Raw genomic sequence first — 23,479 nt, forward strand, 5'->3', positions numbered from 1 at the left:
CTGGTGACTATTTCCACATTTCCTTACGACATAGGAGGAGGCCATTTGACACATCGAGTCTATGACAACTCAAAAAGCAATCCCATTCTCCCTATTATCTATTTTCCCCATATTGGCCTCAACTCCCTCCCTACTTACAGACGGGGAACCTTACAGTGGCCAATTAAATTACCAACCCACATACCCTTGGGATGTGATAGAACCACCAGAGGAAACCCTTACTGTCACAGGGAGAACGTGCAAACTCCACACAGACAGCGCCCAAGTTCAGGATTGAACTCAGGACTTGGATCTGTGAAGCAGCAGCTCTACCACTATGCCACGTACTACCCACGCATGATAGGCGGTAACCCTTGTCACTCTTTAACAGTGGTGTTTCTGTGTAACTCACTGTCTGCTATTTGTATGTGATAATGTGCTTTATATGTTAAGACTCTATAAAACATCCAAAAATGTTTATTGCTTTTGCAAAATGGGATCTGGCAGCAGATGGAAAATCAGTCAGTGATTTCCAGAAACCCTTGATCCATTCCAGTAAGGATCCTAAATGCACAAACATTCCAATTTTAGATGTATTAGAACTATGGACACTTGGACTCTAGACTTACAGCTGCATCGAATCTGCTTCTAGTGGTCTTTCAACCAATGTATTCCACATAACAACTCACTGTGTAAAAGAAAAATGACCTCCGTGTTACCTTTACTTTACTCCTAATGTACAAATTTCATCACAGGTGGGGGGGGAGGGCTCACAACAGTTTTTGCCCCTATTGTTTCTAAGTAGACATGCAATGGATAAAAAGACCTTAGTAGAATTAACAAGGCTGCAACTAAGGAAAGAGAAGGTAAAAAGGAACTTCAGGTAGATATTACTGTGGAAAAGGGAATGTAAGATAAGTATCTTGTCAAGAATCCAACAGAACTCTCTTGATACTGATCTAATGAATAGACCCACACAGACCAGAAGATCCTTTGCTGCCACCCCTGTTGTGAACTGAAGTCAGAAAAGGGAGAATTATTGAAGATTACAGGGTAGAGTTATGAATTTTCACAGTCTGTATTGCTTTATGCTTTATATGTATCTACACCAGAAAATCATTCCATTTTGTTATTTTTTTATCTTACTTGTGCCTACATAAATTGCTCTCAAGAATTGAAAACAGTTTTAAGTGTTAAAATTCATGAATTCAGATGATGGTTTTTACATTCGTTTCCAGGAGGAACAGAGCAGTACGGATCTTTTCATGGATTCCAATAAGAATCAGAAATCCGTATTTGCATCTGCCTTTTGAGGAAGCGTTCAAAAGAAACACTGCTCTCTGCAAGAAAAATATTCACCCCATCTCTGCCTTAATTGGGTTACCCCTTTGTTTTTAAACAGTGACCCTTTGGTTCTGGATTCTGGAAACCTCCTCTCCACATCCACTTTGTGACGATCTCTTAGGTTCTTAAAGCCCGTACCCCATCTGTTCCCTTTTCCTCCCTTCTACCTCCTTCCGATCCACCCATGTCCTCTTGCACACCCCCACCTTTCCAAATCCCCACACCCTCCTTAGCTCCCTGCTCACCAGTTTCTTTCCCCTCTCCCACCTGGTTCCATCTACCTATCACCCACACACATAACCCGCTGGGCCCCCTGTCCCCTCCCCCCCTCTATTCCCATCTGCTCTGCCCACCTCCCTTCTCTGGTACCATGTTCCACCTTCCTCTCCTATCAGATCCCACCACCTGCAGTCCTCTGTCACTTCCACCTATCACCTCCCAGCCTCTGTTGCTATCTCCACCCTTCCCTCCACCACCCGACTTCACCTGCCCACAAACCCCTCCTCGCGTGGACCCACCTCTCACTTGCCAGCTCCTGCCTCCCCCCTCGCCTCTTTACCTTGGCTATCACCCCTTTACACTCTCAGTCCTGAGTGCAGGGTCTTGACCCAAAACATCACCTACCACTTTGCTTCCCCAGATGCTGTTTGACTTGCTGAGTTCGGTAGCGGTTTGTTTGTTGCTCCAGATCCCAACATCTGTGGTCTCTTGTGTCACCCTCTCAGGTTCTTATATGTTCAATTAATCTTATATATTTCTTGTTGGAATGAGACCCTGTCCAGTTTGGTCAGTGGGTATGGAGCCTGGCTCCCCAGCCTGAGTCTGATGAGGTGGGGTCCAGATCAGCTTGAGTCTACCTTCTAATGAAACTTTTGGGTTTGGATTAGCTGCATGGTCTTGGGCCATGCCAACCAGGGTTAAGTACTTTTTTATGGTCAAAGTGAGTTGCTTGGCATTTCGGCGTGTGCCCATGTAGGTACATTGCAGCCAGTCTCTTCTACGATGCATTCAAGTTAGGTCAGGTCGGGAGAGTATTAGGGTTAAGGAATGGAGGAAATGGTAAATCCTTGGGTTGGAATTGGGATCAGGTTGGCTGTGAAAGGGATGGGTTTTTATTTTAGACCTAAATGGCAGCACGATGGTGCAGCTGATGGAGCCACTACCTCACAGTGCCAGGCGACCCAGGTTCGATCCTGACCTCGGGCACTCTCTGCGTGGAGTTTGCACGTTCTCCCTGTGACCGCGTGGGTTGCCCCCAGGGGGTGCTCCGGTTTCCTCCCACATCCCCTTGTGCGGGTCGGTAAGTTAATCGGCCGCTGTAAATTGTCCCTAGTGTGTGGGTGAGTGGTAGAACCTGGGGGGATATCATTCCCTTTTCTCCTCACATTCCCAGTTCTGATGAAAAGTCACAGGCCCAAAATATTAACTGTTTCTCTTTCCACAGATGCTGCCTGACCCGCTGAGTGTTTCCAGCATTTCCTGTTTTTATTTGAGGTGCCATCTTAAATTGGTTACTGCAGGCTCATTTCAATTGTAGAGTTAATTATTGAAATTCATTACACAAAGTACAATCCAGTGCCATTTGTCTGAACTGATTGTGATGAATGAGAATGGACATAGATTTACGATGTGCTGAAGGATTATTTCATCTTCACTCAGTGACCACAGGTTAAGGGCCAGCAGGGGTCAGCTTCAGTCGTGCAGAGTCTGGAGTGTTTGATGAGGTCCTGCAAAATTGACTTATTGAGAAGATAAAGTTTTAAGAGATTGGAGGTGTTATGTGAAAATGGATTTAGAAGGTAGTAAAAGATGATTTAAGCAGCGCCATTTAGAGGTTAAAGAGATGTGATTAGCAGGTCCCCTCAGCAATTAATCCTGAGTTCTTCTTCTTTCTAATCTTCACATCTAAACCACAGGTAGAATATCCTGCACATGATTCGCTAAGAACTTTGCAATGTATTGTTTAAGCTCCACTTGAGCCTCCTTGCATTCTACCCGACCTCCCCATCTTAATCTTCCTTCCTCCTTCGTGTACTTCCTATTTTTTCATTAATTGCATCTGTTACTGCACGCCACTCCTCCCCGAGCAGATCGCACATTGACCCTACTCTCCAAGTCGCTATTGGATTCATTGGTGACTTTCTTATACAGTAAAACTCCGTTCATCCAGCACCCTTGGGTGGTTTTGGGCTGGTGGATATTCTGGACGATTGGATATTGCTCATATTAATACCCAAACGTACTTTTAATTCAATCCTTTTTATTGATCTTCCACAGTAGTATAAATTAGTAAATTTTAAATTAGTAAATTGGTTTATTATTGTCACATGTACCGGGGTACAATGATAAACTTTGTTTTGCATGCCATCCATACAGATCATTTCATTACAACAGTGCATAAGATAAGATATCTTTATCAGTCAGAGGTACATCAAAACACACAATGAAATGCATCTTTTGCATAGAGTGTTCTGGGGACAGCCCACAAGTGTCGCCACGCTTCCGGCGCCAACATAGCATGCCCACAGCTTCCTAACCCGTACATCTTTGGCATGTGGGAGGAAACCGGAGCACCCGGAGGAAACCCACACAGACATGGGGAGAACGTACAAATTCCTCACAGACAGAGGTGGGAATTGAACCCGGGTCACTGGTGCTGTAATAACGTTATGCTAACCGCTACACTACGAGGTAGTACAAGGAAAAACAATAACAGAATGCAGAATAAAGTGTTACAGTTACAGAGAAAGTGCCATGCAGGCAGACAATAAGGTCATAACGAGGTAGATTGTGAGGTCAAGAGTCTTATTGTACTAGGGGACCATTCAATAGTCTTAGAAACAGTGGAATAGAAGCTCTCCTTGAGCCTGGTGGTATGTGCTTTCAGGCTTTTGTACTCAATAATTTTTTTCAGCGAACTGGGTGAGCTTAAGGAGAGCACAGAACATGGGGGCCACATTGGGTTTGAAGGGAGCGCGGGAAATGGGTCAGTATCTCTAATAAAATAGTGTGGAAGCAGGGCCCAGAGAGTTTATAAGGAGTGTTGAAGCAGATCCCCATTAGAAGCAAGTCAAGTCAAGTGGAGTTTATTGCCATGTGCACATGTACAGATACAATGAAAAACTTACTTGCAGCAACATCACAGGCACATAGGTACAGACAACACAAAGAACTTAGACATGTATCAAATCATAAATTGTATCATAAATTATGCATGGCAACAGGCTCTGGTTTATAAGGAACATAGAATGGGACCTCGGTGAGCTTGAAGGGAGCATATGAAACACCAGCCGGTGAGCCAGATGCCAAACTAACAGGATTTCCAATCGGACAATGAATTATCAGAGTTGTAATGTTTATGTCCTTGAACTTTGAAATGTTTTGCAAGTGAAAACATGTACACCCAATCTCACTTCCTCATAATTTTAGGGATTTCTATTTTGTCCCAGCTCAGTCCTCACCTGTCTTTTGAACAAAATGTTAAAGCAAAGTCCCAACTATTCTTGGACTAACAGTGGACATAAAAGATCCTGTGGTGCATTTCAAAGAGGAGCAGAGAAGTTTTCCCCAGTGCCCTGACTGATATTTATCCTTTGATCCACATTTCTAAAACAATTAATTTGTTCAGAATCACATTGCTGTTGGTGAGAACTTGCTCAGCTCTGTTAGACTGCTGTTTTACACAATACAGCAGTGACTACACTTCATTAGATGTAAAGCTTTTCAGAATATCGAAAGGGGTGGAAGGTTAAGCACTTTTTTTTTCCCCTCTTGAGAATTTGAATCATATCTTCTCAGTTCCAGTCTAGGTGGAGACAAGGGTTTATTATGACAGTAATAAAAGAAAAGAATTAAGTATGTGGGAAGATTGGTGAACATTGTGCAGCCTTTGTCTTCATATTCCTCCAGTCAGGCTGAAAAAGAAGCAAACAAGACTTGCATTTCTATAGAAACTTTCACACCACTTTCAGGACATTGGTGGAATAATGAAGGTCCACAAATGGTCGCTCAAGCTAAGTTTATACTGAGGACACAAGGGAGACTGCAGATGCTGGAACCTGGAGCAAAAAACAATGGTCAGCCACTCCTTTTGCCTCCACAGGTCCTGCTCGACCCACAGATTTCCTCCAGCAGTTTGCTTTTGTGCTGTCAGAATCAGGTTTAGAATCAAGTTTGTTATCACTGACGTATATGATGTGAGATTTGTTGTTTTAAAGCAGCAGTACAGTGCAAAGACTTAAAATTACTGTAAATTTTAAAAAATGCAAAAAAAAGGAATAACGAGGTAGTGTTCATGGGTTCATGGACCGTTCAGAAATCTAATGGAGGAGGGGAAGAAGCTTTTTTCTGAAACGTTGAATGTAGGTCTTCAGGCTCCTGCACTTCCTCCTCAATGGTAATAATGAAAAGAGGGCATGTACCGGGTGGTGAGGGTCCTTAGTGATGGATGCCACCTCTTCAGGCACCACCTCTTGAAGATGTCCTTGATGGTGGGGAGGGTTATGGCTGAGCTGGAGCTGGCTGAGTACAACTCTCTGCACCCTCTTGTGATCCTATGCATTGGAGCCTCCATACCAGGCAGTGATGCAACCAGTCAGAATGCTCTCCATCTGGAGAAATTTATAAGATATTTATTTGGTGACATACTGAATCTCTTCAACCTGATTTGCTGAGGATTCATTTACAGTACTATATTGTGTGGAAAGTCAAAAATGAGAATAATGTCCAAAAATTGTACGTTAGTGTGGTACCTTCGCAGTTAGTTCAAAGTGATTTCTTTTGATTTGATTTTAAATGCATCTCATTCATGGTAAAATTCCCTTCCATCTTCTTTAATAAACAAAAGGGTTAAATTCCCAATAGGTAGAGTATATCTGAAGTGCACCTGCCAACAAATTTTGAATGGTGTAGTCTAGTTTCCTGTGCAAGCACAAGCCACGATGATGTGTCAAAATTAAATGCAGCAAGAATCAGCTTGGTCACACAAGCTCTTTCCATTTTTTTCACTTTATGTAACTCAGTGTGGTTTTGTTCTTGTATTTGGTGATCCCTGTGCAAATGTGCTTTTTCTGCACTCAGTCTTGCTTGAGGGAGATTCTAATGCATAACTAAAGCCTTACCCTCATTTTTATTGGTTTAGAATCCGACTGAGACCCAGTAGCTGTGAAGAAGTCCATGTTACCAATAAATTGTATTGCAAATTATGTCACAGATGGTGCTAAGAGCTGCTTAAGTATAGGTTGGAATCCTGCCTTGAGTAAGATATATATTGGACATTCTTTGAACAGAAGCTCAAACCAAGAGCAGGCTTAGTTAAAGTTTGCTATCCACCAACCAATCCTGATTTAATTCTTGATGAAAATTGAAAAATTGCAGATGCTGGAAATCTGAAGTAAAAACAGAAATGTCTGGAAACTCTCAGCTGGTCAGGCAGCATCCGTGGAGAGAGAAACAGAGTTAACATTCCAGGTTGAAAGGCCTTCTTCAGAACTGATGAATGACTTCAACCAGCAGCATGAGGCTTAACTTTGAAGCAATCCTGAACCTTGTGCTGGCAGAATCCCCTAAGCTGCTAACGCGGGGAACAGAGCACCAACTAGTCAACAAGCCACAACAAAGTTCTCAACCAAACCACACTTCACAACAATCCCAAAAGGAGCATGGATCGATCATCAAAGATCCCCACCATCCAGGCCATGCCACCTTCTTGCATCTACCATCGGGCAGGAGGTACAGGAGCCTGAAGTCCCACACCACCAGGTTCAGGAACAGCTACTTCCCTTCAACCATTTGGTTCTTGAACCAACCGGCACAACCCTAATCACTACTTCAGTATAGCAACACTGTGACCACTTTGATCACTTTACACTACAATAGACTTTGTTTTTTTGTTCTAATTGTGTTCTTTCTCGTTTAACTTTGCGTCATTTATGTTTATGTTTCTCTTGTGAATGGTGTGTACCTAATGCTCTGTGCCTGTGATGCTGCTGCAAGTAAGTTTTTTATTGCACCTGTGCACACATGGACATGTGACAATAAGCTCGACTTTGGCTTTGACTTTGTGCAAGAGATCTGGCTTTAAGAGAGTGACTGAAAGCAGAAGCCAGCGCTTTTATTCCCTCTATCAGTTGATGGAGGGAAAATTAATCCAAGCTGGGATAAGCAGATTAATCGGTGATGCCAAATGCTTCATGCCTTCCCCACAGTGCTGACTTACATTGATTTAAAGCCCTCTTCAATGAAACATTGGTCAAAAAAGTAGGGATTCTGGGAATTGTCAGCCATAAATGGAGAGTTATTCCTGTATAAATCCATTGAAAAGACATTAAAGAGTTCCTTTTTGCCTTTTAAGAGTGTAGAGTTACCTGGTAACTATGGTAATTGACCATAGCTTGAGGTCAAAGTTTACCCTTGTTCTTTTCTATTTGTTTGTGGGATATGGACATCACTGACATTATTATCCATCCTTAATTGCCCATGAATTGATGGGGGTGTTAAGAGTCAACTACATAGGTAGTCTGGAGTCACATAAGGGCCACACCAGCTAAGAATAGTTCATTTCTTTTCCTGAGGACATTAGTGAATCAGAATCAGATTTATTATCACTGATGTATGACATGAATTTTGTTGTTTTCACGTCATATGTCAGTGATAATAAATCTGATTCTGATTATGATTCTGAGAGGTTCTTGTAAACTGGGAGCTTCCCAGTCACCATTCCTGAGATGAGCTTTCCTACTTAATTCAAGATTTATTTAATCACAAATGTAAATTGGCATGGTGGGGTTTGAACTAAAAACTGAGAATGCTCAGCAAGTCAGGCAGCTTCTGTGGTGAGAGAAACAGGTCAGTGACCCTTCAGTTTCCAACATCTGTAGTTCTTTGCTTCAGTCAATGGTACAGACCCCTGATTGATGATTCGGTACTTTAATCAGTCTGCGACCATACCCTTGCAATAACTGGTACACTTCTGCAACCTTACACCAACCGAACAATAACTAATGCACTACAGGGACTTTACACTAACTAAACATTAAACCATGGGCTACTGTATTCCAATAATTTTGCACTACTTTTTCTTCACTGTCTTGTATAAATAATGTATAATTTATGTCCTGTGTGTTTTCTGAATCTACGTGCCTGTGATGCTGCTGCAAGCAAGTTTTTCATTGTACCTGTACCTCACTGCACTTGCGCACATGACAATAAACTCCACTTGACTTGAGCCATAGCTAGTAAACCACAGTACCTTTGCATTAATGGCATAATAACAGGTACGTATGCTTGCACTAAATGAGCGCAAGCCAGTGTGTTATCTTACCATTGAGATAACCATGCAATAACCAGTACACTACCATTACACTAATCATGTCGTCCGCTAGTTCATATGAGCTATACTTCACATCTGAAGTCTACTTCCACTGTCGAAAGGTGGGTACTTACTGCTTTGTGTGCTGAGAGCTGTGTGTTTTGTATGGTTGAGGATACAGCTGTTAGCATGTGTGGGACTCACAGTTCTGTGCTGGAAGATGCTGGAGACAAGATCCAATTCAGGGATTTGTGCATCAGTTTAGGAAGGGACTCAGTGGCAGGACTGAGGCACTACTAAAATGTTCCCCCTTATATAACATAGAACGTAGACAGTACAGAACAGGAATAGGCCCTTCAGCCCACAATGTTGTGCCAAACTAGAAATTAAAAGCCTAGTAAACTAATCCCTTCTGCCTACACAGGTCCAAATCCCTCCGTTCTCTGCACATTCCTGTGTCTATCTAAGAGCATCTTAAACACCTCCATCGTATTTGCCTCCACCACCACCCCTGGCAGGCATTCAGGCACCCACCACTCTCTGTGTAAAAAAAAATACCCACCCCGTACCCTTGGGGGAGCTATTATCTGAGGTCTGAAAGTAAATTGCCCCTCATGTGTGGGAGGGTGGCAGAATCTGAAGGGTGTTGATAGGAATGTGAGTGTAAAGGGGTGCTTGATGGTTGAGTCTGACTTGATGGGTTGAAGGGCTATTAAGTATCCCCCCCCCCCCACCTTAAATCCATGCCCTCGAGTTCTTGATTCCCCAACCCTGGGAAAAAGACTGAGTGCATTCACTCTATGTCTGCCCCTCATTCTCCAACACTCCAATGAAAAAAGTCCCAACCTGCTCAACCTCTCTCCATAAAAGAAAGGACATTGCTCCACAGTTAGAAAACGTGTTTGGCCTGGCTCCAATGAAAGTTGCTGGGGGCCCCAAGGAGTGTTTAGAAACTGGGTTTACAGCACAAGTTATTCTTTATCTTAAAACAATTAGAAAATTAATGGCCTTAGGTTCAAAGTCTTCCTTTAGTCCAGACCCACACATAGGTTAGCCCAGTGCCATAGCAGGTAGTGTGACTGAATCACAGCTCTGATGACCCTGGTTCAATCCTGACCTCCGGTACTGTCTGTGTGGAGCTTACACGTTCTCCCTGTGACCGAGTGGGTTTCCCCCGGGTGCTCCGGTTTCCTCCCACATCCCAAAGACGTGAAACTAGATTCACTGATGACTGCAAAGTGATCCTGAGTGTTGGTGGGTGGTAACAGAATCAGCGGGGGGAGAGGGGGTGGGTAGGAGGGAATGTTGATGGACATTGAGAGAGAACAGGTTGCTGGAAAGTAAGTGGAAGAAGGTGATTGGCCTGAGAGTTGGCATGGACTCAATGGGCCAAATGGCCTCCTTCTATGCCGTAAGGAAAATATGAAAAATATGATTTGCATGCCTTTTCATTTGTAGGATGTGGACAAAATATGAGATGCAATTGAGATATCCCCCACTGCTGACACCTTCCTCTGCAGACCGTTACTTAAAATGTACCAATTCAACTGTCTGGTTCCAGCTGTGTGTTCATTGTGAAATGCAAAGAAAAACCCAATGCTCGCGTAAGCTTTGCCTAAAGCTGGAGGGTGCAGTGAAACATTAGGCTCGAGTAATTTAAGGCGATGCTGCTGACTGCAAGACTAATATTTTGCATATCTGTAATTTCTGCACTTCATCACTCAGTGCAGGATTAACGATGTGACCACAAAACTGTCGGAATATAAATAAGGAGCAAGCGCCAGCACATTGCAACTAAGTGATGACAATCAGTTATCAGGGGCCTCATTGTGTGTTGTACAAGGAGATGAATATTCACTGGAATAATTATGCAAATAGCACAAATAAATTTATATACTTAATGAGCAAAACAAATGTTCTCCAGCTGCCAGTGTGAGTTACGAAAACTTTTATTGATTGGGACCCTGATATTACGCAGCAAATCTCCCGGACTCTGATCCAGGAACGTTCAATTCAGTAACTGTTCCTGGGCACTGTATGATTCAAACTCATTGTTCACGTAAGCAGGGTGGATTTACTCCAGGGTATCACCAGGTACTTTACAACCACGCTTCCCTGACAGCAAGCTTAACCACCGTGGACCTTGACCACCATGGCCACCTTGTTGCAGCTGAGGTAGAAGAAGGTTGATTCCACCATAGCAAAGAGTGCAGAGGGGGAATGTGGGTTAGTATCCCCACCATCCGGGCCGTGCCATCTTCTCACAGCTACCATCGGGCAGGAGGTACAGAAGCCCGAAGTCCCACAGCACCAGGTTCAGGAACAGCTACTTCCCTTCAACTATTCGGTTCTTGAACCAACCTGCACAACCCTAATCACTACATCAGTATAGCAACACTATGACCACTTTGCACTACAATTGACTTTGGTTTTTTTTGTTCTAGTTGTGTTTTCTTGCATAATTTATGTTTAATTTATGTTTTTCTTGTGAATGCTGCTTACCTGACGCTCTGTGCCTGTGATGCTGCTGCAAGTAAGTTTTTCATTGCACCTGTGCACACATGTACTTGTGCATATGATAATAAACTCGACTTTGACTTGAAATTGTTCTTAAAATGGAAAATGTTGGAAGCACTCAGTAGGTCAGGCAGCATCTGCTGTGACAGAAACAGAATTAATGTCTCAGATCAAAGATCATTCATCTGAACTGGGAAATTAACATATGATAATGAACAATAAACTTAACTTTACCAGTTTTTGTGGTAGTATCTTCTGATTATTCAGTGCTGTTGCTCAATGGGTTAGATGCTCACCTCTGAGAACAACAAGTCGCAAGGTCAAACCCACTCCCAGGATTTTACAAATACCTAGTTTGACAATCCTGGGGCGGGGTCTTATTGAGAGCAGTGCGGCATTCAGATGAGACCTTAAACTAGGGTAAAATCTGGCTGATTAACGCTGGTGTCTTGTTCTTGAATGTACCTTTAAAAATAGATTACCTGCTCGTTATTGTGTTGTTGCTTGTGTGAGCTCTGCTGTGTGCAAATTGGCTGCCTTGTTCCCTAACTCACAGCAGTAATTTCACTTCCAAGGTATTCCATGGGCTGTGGAGTGCTTTAGAGAAAATGAGGTCATAAAAGTTACTTGAATGTCTGGTAGAGAGCTGATACAGCCATGATGGACCCAATGGCCTCCTTCTGTAACAAAACCATTGTATGATTCTATGTATTGACAAGTTGTCGTCGTGGCTATCCGTTGAGGTCAAGGATGATGGTCTTCATTCCGTTGATCTATTTATGGGCTCTCAAGTGGCTTAGGAGTCCAATCTTGGCTCTGAAAATTCTTCCGCATTCAGGACAGGTAATTCCAGATGGCAGATCGGGCTTTGGTTGTTGCTGCCTCATTTTCCATTTAGCCCACAGAATGAAGACACCTGTGCGTGTACTTGTTGAACGTGTACATGATGTTGCACTACAAAAAGCACACGATACTTCACAAATCAACCAACTGATTCCAATGGCATGGAAACCACGACGATTGGAGCTGATGGATTTGTTGCAGCCTTCATCCGCCTTCACAGTCGTTGAGTTCGAAATAACTTTTTGACAAGTGCAAAGCACTGATGTAATGAAATGATCTGTATGGATGGCATGGATACTTTATCTCGGTTCATATGACAATTATAAGCCAATTTACCAATTTATCAAGTCCCACGGCTATGTGGTTGACTTAACTGCCCTCTGAAATGCCCTTGCAAGCCATTTCATTTAAGGGGCAATAGGACTGGTCAGTAAATGGCCAGCAATACCCACAAGAATGAATAAAAGAAACATTCCTCCTCAGGTTGTTCCTCCTGTGGTGTCTTTATCTCCTGTGTCCATGCATTCAGTCCAGTTCTGTCCAGTCCCTTGTTATAATGCATTTTGTCACCAATGCTGCAGTTAACTGAAATCCTTCAAGGAGACACAAGAAACTGCAGGTGCTGGAGGAACTCAGCGGGTCGAGCAGCATCTGTGGAGGCAAAGGGATGGTCAATGTTTCACGTCGAGACCCTTCCTCAGGACTGAGAATGAAAAGGGGAGATAGCCAGTAAAAGGAAGTGAGAGGGAGGGGGTGAGGCAGGAGCCGGCAAGCGAGGGGTGGATCCAGGTGAGGAGGGGTTGTTGGGCAGATGGAGCCAGCTGAGGGATGGAAGGGTGGGGACAGAGACAGAGGCTGGGAGATGTTAGGAGGAGGCAACAAAGGGCTGCAGGTGGAATCTGATGGGAATGGCAGGTGATGAGTCGAACCAGATAAGGGAGGGATTCTGAGCAGATGGGAACAGTGGGGGAAAGAGAGAAGGGACCAGGTGGGTAGACTGTGTGGGTAGAGTGTGTTGCTCTACCAAGGGGTAGATGGAGACCAGAACCTTCAACCAGGATGTTAGGAAGTGCTCCATCACATAAAAGGCAGTGTATTGGACTCATAGAGTTATATAGCACAAAAACAGGCCCTTCAGCCCAACTCACCCATGCTAACCAAGCTGCCTCTCTAAGCTCCTCAAGGGATTGCTCCATGTCCATTTCTGGAGGTGTCACCAGTGTGACCTTGGTCTGCTGGGGTGGGCAGAGGAGATGGTTACATGTCCAGTGTCTCATCCACAGTTTCCAGCAAATGGCACTGAGTTTCTTCCTTCAACACATGACCAATTCAAAGCCCAATAAGTACGAATTGCATCGTCCTCTCTACCCACGCCCTTTGTCTGGATTGAAGTGTGAAGCTTAAGGGATTCACAAGCTATCAGCCTGAGCGGATGGATTTACAGCTCTCCTTTTTGTTCCTCAATTCTCAAATGACATCTGATATTTGGAGCTTGTGTTTCCCCCGTTAATGCTCAGAAAATTCCCAAGGGATTCCGGGTGACACAATCAGTACAATATGTACCGAGACAGTCCTTCAGAGAGCATTAGGTGTTCACAGACTAAGTAAATATGGATTGAAGATAACTCACTTGAGATAAGTGGTAATGCCTCTGGGAATATTGTGAATAATTAAGTAGGACCCAGCTTTCCAAGCAAGAGGTGTGTGTGTGTGTGTGTGTGTGTGTGTGTTTGTTTGTGTGCATGCGTGTGTTTGTGTGTGCACTTGTGTGTGTGTGTGTGTCTGTGTGTGTGTTTGTGTCTGTATGCATGTGCCTATGTTTTTGTGTGTGTCTATGTGTTCATGTCTGTGTTGTATTGTGTTCTGTGTGTGTGTGTGTGTGTGTGTGTGTGTGTGTGTGTGTGTTTGTGTGCATGCGTGTGTTTGTGTGTGCACTTGTGTGTGTGTGTTTGTGTGTGTGTTTGTGTCTGTATGCATGAGTGCCTATGTTTTTGTGTGTGTCTATGTGTTCATGTCTGTGTTGTATTGTGTTCTGTGTGTGTGTGTGCCTGTTTTTTGTGTGTGTGTGTGTTTATGTCTGTGTTGTGTTGTGTGCATTTGTGTGTGTGGGTGTGTGTGTTTAACTGAAAGTTCTCATAGACGCCAGTTTTATGTTCCAAAGATGACATTATTATGTTATCTCCACAACTCCACTTTTGAAGATCCTACACCCACATTAAAAATTGATGTATATCTTCCTCAAAGATGGTGGTTGAAGCAGATCTTAAAATAACATAGTTCCTGTAAGACAATGTCACATTTTACTTAAATTGCACCATTGCTTCAGAAGTCTGTGGTTTTGCTGCAACTTATGAATTGCAAAAGGTGTCAAAATCCTCATGTGGAAAAAGATATTATTTCAAATGCATCTCATGGTCCACCAGGAATTTCAAATGTGTTTTGTATGGTTTGTGGTAAAGCTTAGATTGCCAGGGTTAAATAATTGCTAAAATATCATCTGTCTATTGTATTTTCATTTTGACATTCAGTTCTCTTGGTTTCAGTGGAACCAAATAGAGGGAGATGAGTACCACAGACAAACAAAAGTACAGAGACACAAGAGAGACTGCAGATGCTGGAAATCTGGAGCAACACACACACAATGCTGGAGGAACGCAGCAGGTCAGGCAGTGTCTATGGAGGGAAATAAACAGTCGGTGTTTCAGGGTTGAGACCCCATCAGGACTGGAAAGGAAGAGGGCAGAAACCAGAATAAAAAGGTGGGGGGAGGAGGAGAGGGAGGAAGCATGAGCCTGACAGGTGACAGGTGAGTTCAGGTGAGGGGGGATGGTAGATGGGTGGGGGGGTGAGGATGAAAGGGAGTGGTGTGAGAAGCTGGGAGGTGATAGGAGGAAGAGGCAAAGGGCTGAAGGAGGAATCCGGTAGGAGAGGACTGTAGACCATGAAATAAAGGAACATTGTACACCTGTGTTCACAACAGTGAGGTAGCTATTAAATGAACAATGCAATGACCATTCAACTCCTCAAAAACTCTGCTGCTGTGTCCTAACCCTGTCCAAATCCCATTCACTCATTGGCCCTGTGTTCCCTGACCAGCTTCGAATTAAGCAATCCCTCAATTTTAAAGTTCTCAACCTTGCTTTCAAATTGTTCTTCATACTCCCCCTTTATATCTATAATCTCCTCCTGTCCTACAAAGCCCCCACAACCTCAACATCTCTACTTTCCTCCAATAATGACCCCTTCATTATCCCTGAACTTAATCACTCCACCTTCAACTGCCTTCTCCCGAACCTCCTTTCCCTAAACGTTTCTGTCTCTCTCCTACTTTCAAATGTACAAATAAACACAACTCTCTGTCCAAGTTTTTGGAGATCCGTTCTGATAAATTGGTAAATTGGTTTATTATTGTCACATGTACCGAGGTACAGTGAAAAGTTTTGTTTTGCATGCCATCCATGCAGATCATTTCATTACAACAGTGCATTGAGGTAGTACAAGGGAAAACAATAACAGAACGCAGAATAAATTGTTACAGTTACAGAGAACGTGTAATGCAGGTGGACAATAAGGTGCAAGGTCATAATGAGGTAGATTGTGAGGTTAAGAGACCATTTTATCATACTGGGAAACCATTCAGTAGTCTTATAACAGTGGGATAGAAGCTGTCCTTGAGCCTGGTGGTACGTGCTTTCAGGCTTTTGTATCTTCTGCCCAATGGGAGGGGGGAGAAGAAAGAATGTCCGGGGTGGGTGGGGCCTTTGATTATGTTGGCGCTTTACGAAGGCAGCAAGAAGTATTATTACGTTATGGGGCTTAGAGTCAATCTTTTCAGTTTATTGACAGCGGCTGGGGCAATTTGGAGTTTTCCCGATGTTAAAAACTCCAAACAAGTAAAAGATGTTATTACATAACTTCCAAACTTCATGTTGCCACAAGATATATCTGTGGCACCAGTTGTTAAACTTGCTCTGGATTTTATTGACCAAGCCTTCTGGTTTACAAGAAATGTGCTTGCACAAGGTAATACTGGCTGAGGTGGCAGGCCCAGGTTTATACAATATCCAATTAATTCCAGAGTTAACGCTAATTAATCCAAGTGAGCCTTCCACAAAATGCTTCCCCACTTTCAATGCTCAGTTAGGTGGGGAATTAAATCAAAAGTTCTGAACTTAAAGCATGAAAAGTTCTCTGAGTTTTCAAGCAGTTATTTTTGTTATTAAAATATCAAGTAGATATTTTTGATCCGACATATGTCTTTGCTTGCAGTGAGCACTTCCCGGATTGACTTAGAAGCTGTATTGAGATAGACTGACACACAAGAATAATGAATTGTGCTTTGTTATGTGCAAACTCCACACAGACAGAACCTGAGGTCAGGATTGAGCCCTTCTGGTGCTATGAGGCAGCGGGTCTGCCCACTGTGCATCCTCAATGAACTATGAACTATGAGCTTTAAGCGATACACGGTGCTCCGAAGTGCTTAAGCTAATTAAAGAAAGGTGGTGGTTTTTCCCTGGGTTTGGGTTTGCTTGGTCAAGTTGGGCCAAAGGGCCTGTTTCCGTGTTGTATGACTCTATGACTCCATAACAAACAATATGCTGGAGGAACTCAGCAGACTGAGCAGTATCTGTGGGAGGGAAAGGAACTGTCGGCGTTTCGGGACGAACCCCTGCATCAGGACTGGGGTAAGACCATGTTGGGGCCTGAAAAGAAGGAAGAGAGTTTTATGATGACAGTGTTGCTTCAGCAAGAGCCAGTGTAGGTCAGCGAGCACACGGTGGGGTGAAGTGTGAAGAGACGATCTGAATTAGAACATGGAGGGCGAAATTTTGGAAGCACTCAAGCTCATGGAGAGTGGGACCTGGTGCAACGCAGTGTAATAGCTGGTGAGGGTTTCCACAGTGTTAATGGCCCAGGCAGTTTCTCAGCTTGGAGATTCATCAGTGATCCATGCTCCTTTTCCTAGCCCTTGCATTAGACCTTCAGGAATTCAAAGACAAAACATCTTTGCCACATCAGCCATCCTTCAGTTCAACATGAAAGAGAATAACTGAGACAGAGCAAGCAACAGAGCCAGCATCAGCCACTGAACCCATGGATCTTCTCTTTTATGTTCTGTTGGTGGTCTGTTTCTCCACTCTGTTGATCTTATATACAGAAAGGATGCACTGATGTGGACTGCTCATTCACCGACAGACAACTGCCGCATTTCTATATGCAGCTAAATAAAACCTCTTCTGCTCGCAGCTTGTGTTCAGAGAAGGACATGTAAATCTCAGCCAACAACTAACTCTGAGCTCATAAACTTTGCCGTGATCTGTCCACAGAATTACTTCTTTCCCTGGAATGAAATGCAAGAGGAAAAAGGTAATGAGTGCGTTTCTACAGCTCTGTTCAGCTTGTCCCAAGGGGCTTCACAGCCATGGAAGCACCTTTGAAGCACTGTCAATCATTGTAATGAATGAAACACAGCAGCCAATTTGTGCACAGAATGATCCCACAAATAGGAGTGGGATGTGGTTCGGGTAATGAAGATCAAAAAAACCTCAGCTGCTGGGAATTTGAAATAAAAGCAGATAATGCTGGAAAGATTCAGCAGGTCAGGCAGCACCTGTGGAGGGAGAAAATGAGGTGATGTTTCAGGCCAAAGACCCTGCATCAGAACATCCTTGATCTGAAGCACTAACTCTCCACTTTCTATGGAGGCCGTCTGATGTGTTGAGTGTTTCCAGCTTTGTCTGTTTATTTTAATGGCCAAATATTAGAAATGTCATCTGAAGGAGAAATATTGGTCAGGACATCTTTGTTCTTTAAAATAACATTATTGGGACCTTTGAATAACAACAGAGCCCAGAGTAAGAGAAGCCAGTGAGGACATTGGTGGAATAGTTTAGTTTGGAGGAAATAAAGGCATAGGTAACGGTCCCAGTAACATTAGTAGCCCAGGTTGGATATTTCATCTAAAGTGGGGTACCTTTGACAAAGCAGCACTCACTCAATGAGGCAAAGCCAAATTCTGAAGATGTTATGTTAATTTAAGTTTATGTTAACTTATGTTTGTCCTCTCTCGTAATGTACTGTGCTGCTGCTGCAAGAAGCTAATTTTCACGGCACTTATGCCCTGTGTGTGAATGCCTTTGACAACAATCTTGAACCTGAACTTGAACTTGCTGGGAAAATGAAATAAAAAACAGCAGAGACAGGAAATACTCAGCAGGTCAGGCAGCATCTGTGGAGAGTGAACCAGAGCTATTGTTTCAAGTGTCTCCATTTGAAGCTGTTCAATTAATGAATTCGTCTCAAAACATATCCAAGATCTTTCAAGAATCACTAGAGTCAGGAATGGTTCCAGGGGACTGGAAAATCGCAAACGTCACTCCACTCTAAGAAGGGAGGGAGGAAAAAGAGAGGAAATTCTAGGCCAGTTAGCCTGACTTCAGTGGTTGGTAAGAATCCATTATTAAGGATAAGGTTTTGGGGTGCTTGGAAGCTCGTGATAAAGTAGGCGAAAGTCAGCATGGTTTCCTTAAAGGAGATCTTGCCTGACAAACCTGTTGAAATTCTTTGATGAAATAACAGGCAGGATCGACAAAGGAGAGTCAGTGGATGTTGCTTACTTGGATTTTCAGAAGGCCTTTGACAGGGTGTCACACATGAGGCTGCTAAACAAGATAGGAATCCATGGTATTACAGGAAAGGTACTTGCATGGATAGAAGATTGGCTGACTGGCAGAAGGCAAAGAGTGGGAATAAAGGGGGACTTTTCTGGTTGGCTGCCGGTGACTAGTGATTTTCCGCAGGGGTCGGTGTTGGGTCCGCTACTTTTCACCTTATATGTTAATGATCTGGATGACGGAATTCATGGCTTTGTGGCCAAGTTTGCGGATGATACAAAGATAGGTGGAAGGGCAGGTAGTGTTGAGGAAGCAGGGTGTCTGCAGAAGGACTTGGACAGGTTGGGAGAATGGGCAAAGAAGTGGCAGACGGAATACAGCGCAGGGAAGTGTCCGGTCATGCACTTTGGTAGAAGGAATAAAGGTGTAGACTATTTTCTAAACATGGAGCGAATTCAGAATTTTGGAGGTGCAAGGGGACTTGGGAGTCCCAGTGCAGGATTCTCTAAAGGTTAACTTGCAGGTTGAGTCGGTAGTAAGGAAGACAAATGCAATGCTCACATTCATTTTGAGAGGACTAGAATATAAAAGCAAGGATGTAATGCTGAGGCTTTATAAGGCATTGGTCAGACCACATTTGGAGTATTGTGAGCAGTTTTGGGCCCCATATCTAAGAAAGGATGTGCTGGCATTGGAGAGGATCCAGAGGAGGTTTATGAGAATGATCCCGGGAATAAAAGGATTAACATATGAGGAGTGTTTGATGGTTCTGTGCCTGTACTCACTGAAGTTTAGAAGGGTTGGGGGGGGGGGGGGGGCTGCTGGGTGAAATCTCATTGAAACCTACCGAATATTGAAAGGCCTAGATAGAGTGGACGTTGAGAGGATGTTTCCACTAGTGGGAGAGTCTAGGACCAAAGGGCACAGCCTCAGAATAGAAGGACGTCCCTTTACAACATAGATGAGGAGAAATTTCTTTAGCCAGAGGGTGGTGAATCTGTGGAATTCATTGCCACAGACGGCTGTCGTCATTGGGTATATTTAAAGCAGAGGTTGATAGGTTCTTGATTAGTAAGGGCATCAAAAGTTACGGGGAGAAGGCAGGAGAATGGGATTGAGAGAGAAAAATAAATCAGCCACGATGGAATGGCAGAGCAGACTCAGTGGGCCAAATGGCCTGATTCTACTCCTATGTCTTATAGTCTTATATCCAGGCAATGGTCCTGCAAGATCCCCCTTCATAAGCAAAAAGCAAATCCAGCATAGCTTAGGGCAGTAAAACGTCATAAAGTTGTGCCTACTTAATAGCATATGATACACATGGGTGAGCAACAAGGCTACTTTCATTGCTTTTATTGTCAAAATTGTTCCAATTCAAGACATTGGGATTGTACAGGGCAATGAGCTGATGTGCTCAGGAGAATTAAAAATGAAAGAGCATGATGAAGAACCATAAAGGTGTCAATGATCTCCTATCTAGAAAACAATTGCAAGAACCTGCTGCAGGAAATGTGACCTCTGGGAAGGAGCCTTGAAAGAAGAGGAGAGGGGGAAAGTTCAAATGAGATGTGCGGGGCAAGTTTTTTTTCACACAGAGAGTGGTGGGTGCCTGGAATGCGCTGCCAGAGGTGGTGGTGGAGGAGGCACAACAGAGGTGTTTAAAAGGCTCTTAGATAAACAATCCCTCAGAGATGGAGGGATATGGACCATGTGCAGGCAGAAGGGATTAGTAGGCATCATTAGCTTAATTAATTCGGCACGACACCATGGGCTGAAGGGCCTGTTCCTGTGCTGTGTTCTAAGACAGAAAGAGTAAATTGTCTTTGTCAGAGTCCTTGGCACACCCAGTTCTCCAACACCAATGGGGCCAGTCGTAATGGAAGGTAATGGCTGTGCAATGTTCTGGGAGGTCCTGAAGTTGTGAAAGGATTATCGTATGTAAAAATTTGATAAACTTAAATGGGCTGCTGTGTTTCCTGTCTTACAACACTGACCCCACTCCACATTACAACACCGACCCCACTCCACGTTACACCACTGACCCCTCTCCCCATTACACCACCGACCCCACTCCCCATTACACCACCGACCCCACTCCACGTTACACCACCGACCCCACTCCCCATTACACCACCAACCCCACTCCACATTACACCGAACCCACTCCCCATTACTCCACCGACCCCAATCCATATTACACCGAACCCACTCCCCATTACACCACCGACCCCACTCCCCATTACACCGAACCCACTCCCCATTACACCACCGACCCCACTCCCCATTACACCGACCCCACTCCCCATTACACCGACCCCACTCCCCATTACACCGAACCCACTCCCCATTACACCACCGACCCCACTCCCCATTACACCGAACCCAATCCCCATTACACCGAACCCACTCCCCATTACACCACCGACCCCACTCCCCATTACACCGAACCCACTCCCCATTACACCGAACCCAATCCCCATTACACCGACCCCACTCCCCATTACACCAAACCCAATCCCCATTACACCGAACCCACTCCCCATTACACCACCGACCCCACTCCCCATTACACCACCGACCCCACTCCCCATTACACCAAACCCAATCCCCATTACACCGAACCCACTCCCCATTACACCACCGACCCCACTCCCCATTACACCGACCCCACTCCCCATTACACCGAACCCAATCCCCATTACACCACCGACCCCACTCCCCATTACACCGAACCCAATCCCCATTACACCGAACCCACTCCCCATTACACCACTGACCCCACTCCCCATTACACCGAACCCAATCCCCATTACACCGAACCCACTCCCCATTACACCACCGACCCCACTCCCCATTACACCACCGACCCCACTCCCCATTACACCGAACCCAATCCCCATTACACCGAACCCACTCCCCATTACACCACCGACCCCACTCCCCATTACACCACCGACCCCACTCCCCATTACACCGAACCCACTCCCCATTACACCGAACCCACTCCCCATTACACCACCGACCCCACTCCCCATTACACCGAACCCAATCCCCATTATACCGAACCCACTCCCCATTACACCACCGACCCCACTCCCCATTACACCGACCCCACTCCCCATTACACCGAACCCACTCCCCATTACACCACCGACCCCACTCCCCATTACACCGACCCCACTCCCCATTACACCACCGACCCCACTCCCCATTACACCGACCCCACTCCCCATTACACCACCGACCCCACTCCCCATTACACCGACCCCACTCCCCATTACACCACCGACCCCACTCCCCATTACACCGAACCCACTCCCCATTACTCCACCGACCTCACTCCACGTTACACCGACCTCACTCCACATTACACCGAACCCACTCCCCATTACACCGAACCCACTCCCCATTACACCACCGACCCCACTCCCCATTACACCGACCCCACTCCCCATTACACCGAACCCACTCCCCATTACACCACCGACCCCACTCCCCATTACACCGACCCCACTCCCCATTACACCACCGACCCCACTCCCCATTACACCGACCCCACTCCCCATTACACCACCGACCCCACTCCCCATTACACCGACCCCACTCCCCATTACACCACCGACCCCACTCCCCATTACACCGAACCCACTCCCCATTACTCCACCGACCTCACTCCACGTTACACCGACCTCACTCCACATTACACCGAACCCACTCCCCATTACACCACCGACCTCACTCCACATTACACCGACCTCACTCCACGTTACACCAGCGTGAAAGCAGTTTCCTGAGGTGATGGAAGGTGCTATGGAAACACCAAACTATCACTCTCCCTCCCTCCTACCCTCCATTTTTCTATCCCTCCTCCTCTTTCATTCCTTCATTCCTTGTGTCACTTTTTTCCCTCGCTCGTCCCCACTCCTCCACCCCTCCGCCTCTCCCACCTCTGTTTGTGCTTTACCTCCTTCTTTTCTCCCCTCCCTCCCTCCTTCCGTCACATTCATTCATTCCTGACACCAGCAATCAGTCACTGACTCACTCACCCATTCCCTCCTTCCTCTTCCTTCCATCCCTCGCTTCCTCAATCAGCCCTTCCTCACCCCTTCCCTCGTCCACTCCTTTTGCACTGCCTCCCTCTCTCGGTCTTTCCTTCACAGCCCCTCTCTCCTTTTCTCTCTCCTCTCTTTCCTCACTCACTTTTCCCCCAATCCCTCGCTCGCTCCCTCTCTAACTCCCTCATACGGAGAGTGCCAGAAGCATGGCTGTAAGGCTGATAACCCAGTGACCTTTCCAATGGAGCTGTGCAGAACAACCCTGTTCTTATGAGAATTGGTTTACTACGAGCGGCTACGGGAGATGTGATAACGAGTTACTAAAGGCCAAAACAAAATCATATTGTTAAACTGCAAAATTGAAAATATTGAGTTTGAACATAAAACATTCAGTTTTGTGGCTGTTGAGAAATATGTAATTTATTAGTGTAATAAAAGTATATGAAATTCTGAAATCATATTCATCATCACAGGAATTCAAGCTGCAACAGTGAGAATAAAGTGCTCAGCACAGTCAAACCGATGAGTAGAAGATAAGAGCTCCAGTATCTTGTGTTGTGACTTCTGTTCCAATCTACAGTAGACTCATTGAATACGTAATTATCTAATTAAGGCTCAGAACTAAAGGAGCATCTCCAAAAGTGCAATATCATCAATCTGGAACAAGTTAGCAAGCATTTAGTTCATTAAAAGAAACTGCTGCTGGAAATGTATGTTTCACCGTGAGCGATGATTGAATGATCTCCTCCAGTCCTGGAAATCACTGAAATCACTGTGTTTTATTTCCAATACTTTTACCAATTCTTTCATTCCCC

General features: G+C 44.7%; 1 protein-coding gene across 1 annotated transcript; it reads left to right on the top strand.

Moving 5' to 3' along the window:
- Positions 1-14,778: 14,778 nt before the first annotated feature.
- Positions 14,779-22,403, top strand: LOC127575661 (uncharacterized). The gene is made up of 2 exons (XM_052025549.1): positions 14,779-14,798; positions 20,528-22,403. The coding sequence occupies exons 1-2, from the start codon at positions 14,779-14,781 to the stop codon at positions 22,401-22,403; spliced, it is 1,896 nt and encodes a 631-aa protein (XP_051881509.1).
- The last annotated feature ends 1,076 nt before the right edge of the window (positions 22,404-23,479 follow it).

The sequence above is a fragment of the Pristis pectinata genome, chromosome 11 (assembly GCF_009764475.1).
Source record: "Pristis pectinata isolate sPriPec2 chromosome 11, sPriPec2.1.pri, whole genome shotgun sequence".
Classification (NCBI taxonomy): Eukaryota; Metazoa; Chordata; class Chondrichthyes; order Rhinopristiformes; family Pristidae; genus Pristis; species Pristis pectinata.